The 2,502-nt window shown below is 38.3% G+C and overlaps 1 protein-coding gene across 1 annotated transcript; it reads right to left on the bottom strand.

Annotated features, from left to right (window-relative positions):
- Positions 1–842: 842 nt before the first annotated feature.
- Positions 843–1,735, bottom strand: LOC100632599 (ras-related protein Rap-2b-like). Its single transcript, XM_011410485.2, has 2 exons — positions 1,564–1,735; positions 843–1,419 (listed from the first exon to the last, which is right to left on the bottom strand). The coding sequence occupies exon 2, from the start codon at positions 1,389–1,391 to the stop codon at positions 849–851; it is 543 nt and encodes a 180-aa protein (XP_011408787.1). The 5' UTR covers positions 1,392–1,419; positions 1,564–1,735; the 3' UTR covers positions 843–848.
- Positions 1,736–2,502: the final 767 nt, after the last annotated feature.

Here is a 2,502-nt window from a genome sequence, read left to right as displayed (position 1 = left end):
GAGCAATGTGGCATCAACTATGGTCGCCGTTCCTCCAGCACCCCTAGTTTCAGATCAGACTCTTCATATACTGATAAGATGTATCGTCCGTTTGATGAACAACTAGCTGTATTCAGCCCTTCAGAATCTGTGAGTTTTAGAATTGCCGAAGAAACAGAATCCGAAAGAAATGAAGATGAAATAAGCTCAAGCAGTCCTCCACATGTTAATCAAGATGGAAGATCAATCAAACCTCGTAAAAACAATCCTTCTTTAGCAGGAACAGGTTCTACTGATCCTCCACACACATGGTACGGGACAAATGCTGACAGAGAATTATTGCGACCAATATCGAAAGATGATTCAGTTCTTGTGATGGCTGAAGGTCACAGAACAGGTTCTTATAATTGCTGGACTTGTACTTTCTGTTCAAATGAAAATTTCGGAGGAAATATATGTGACGCGTGTAACCAAGAAAGGGCCAACCTTCATAGTTACTAGTAAAATTAATTATCATTATAAATAATTGTACTAAAATTTTTGGACTTTAAATTTATTGTCATCTGATTTGTTTATTAATTTTAAATAATATTACTTAAAAATAATCCTCTCTAGAGAATTGAGTAATGCTGAGGTCATGATTAAAGGGGCTGTACCAGGGCTAGACCAGCTTTTTGACCACCCTAAATATTCATTACCCATTATTATTATTCATAGCTACATGACCACACAAATGATACAATACTATAAATGACCTCAACTAATCATGCCACCTCCAATCCACCATTCAATAATAAAAAGTAAAATAATAAAAAATTTTTAAATAATAGCAATTTTAGTAAAGGTAAATTTCCGTCCTATTATTTGATTCATAATAAAGTACAACATCCTCCATCGCCTTTTTTTGACTTTGTTTTGATCACTTCTCGTACAACCTCGACAAAAATGGCCTCCACGTTTTTCTTGGTCTTAGCTGAAGTCTCAAAGAAGGGACAGCCCCAAGACGTAGCCAACGAGTTCCCATCCATCGGAGTGACAGCCCTCTCAGCCTCCAAATCACATTTATTACCGACTAGTAGCATAGGGACATTCTGGACACCCTTTACACGTAGAATCTGATCTCTTAGCGGCTTGATGTCAATGAATGACTGCTGGTTTATGATCGAGTACACCAGTAGAAAACCTTGTCCGTTCTTTATGTAGAGGTCCCTCATCGAAGCAAACTGTTCGGTACCTGCTGTATCGAGGATCTCAATGACTGTCGGAGATCCATCCATGTCTATCTCTTTTCTGTAGAAGTCCTCGATCGTAGGATCGTACTTCTCTACAAACTGACCAGCGACAAATCTGACGGTTAGAGCACTCTTCCCCACCCCTCCACTGCCAAGAACCACTACCTTATACTCCTTCATTGTGAACTATAGACTAACTATAAAGAACCTGAGAGAAAGGAGAAAGACAGAGAAAAGTAAAACACATCAAATCTCTTCTTTAGTGTCCTCATTCACATATCCCATTCCTTCATTCATTATTGAGGCCATTACAAACACACATATCTCGTAACCTCACCACTCTGTCTCTTACCTCTCCGTCAAAGAGAGCACTGACTGTATATGAAAGATACAAGAAGAGATGAACTGTACTCCACGCTATGTGGTGGTGGGGAGAAGGGCCGGGATGAGAGAGAGGAAGGAGTAAAGAAGAAGGTATTTGGTAACCACCCAGTGCCGACTTGCTGCACAAAAATAGAACAAAACAGCAAATTCTATTTTTAGTAACAAGTGTTCAAAATGGCGTCGAATACACACACGCCTCTTTTAGCCACAAAATGACCAACGGAATCCATGAATAGAAATGGAATGTATGCAGCCACAGTGTTTAGCTTCTTTCTGACTTTTCAGTTTTATTTTTCAAAGGCAATAATATAATCAAAACAAAATTAATGCTGACATATAAATGACTTCTTTCTCAATCATTTTCAAAGTTTTCAAACGGCTCAAGGTGCATTCGAATTTGGTCCTTTCTTTCGTCCAAACGAAGCAACGACATTAACAAAGCGTCTGTTGTACTGCATCCTCCTCTTGGCACGTCCCGTCTTCTTCTTCTTCTTCTCTTGAGCTTCAACCTGCAAACACATTTCAAGTTTAATGTATCATAAAAATTTGAGGTTATTTGGAGCAGTGTTTGGAAAAAACTATGGGCTACAGTACAAGGAATTTTCAAAAATCCCCTGTTTTTAAAATGACCATAACTGAAAAGTTTGAGCTTGGAATTGCCTCAAACTTTCTACACAGCATAAGGACATCAATATGTATCAGAAAATGTAATAAAAATTGGGAGTGATTTCAGAGCCATTTTTGCAAAAACCATGGGCTATAGTACAGGGGAATTTTCAGAAATTTGCCCATTTCTTTAGGTGGTCATAACTCTAAAATTTCTCATCAAAATCAGTTCAAACTTTCTACAGAGCATAAAGATGAGGACATTCAATGATAGCTTACCTTTGGAGTCTGACCACGAACT

Source organism: Amphimedon queenslandica, unplaced genomic scaffold (genome assembly GCF_000090795.2).
Source record: "Amphimedon queenslandica unplaced genomic scaffold, v1.1 AMPQUscaffold_8354_Cont19701, whole genome shotgun sequence".
In the NCBI taxonomy this organism is placed as follows: Eukaryota; Metazoa; Porifera; class Demospongiae; order Haplosclerida; family Niphatidae; genus Amphimedon; species Amphimedon queenslandica.
The sequence above is the reverse complement of the archived record's forward strand: the minus strand, read 5'-3'. Positions and strand labels throughout refer to the sequence as shown.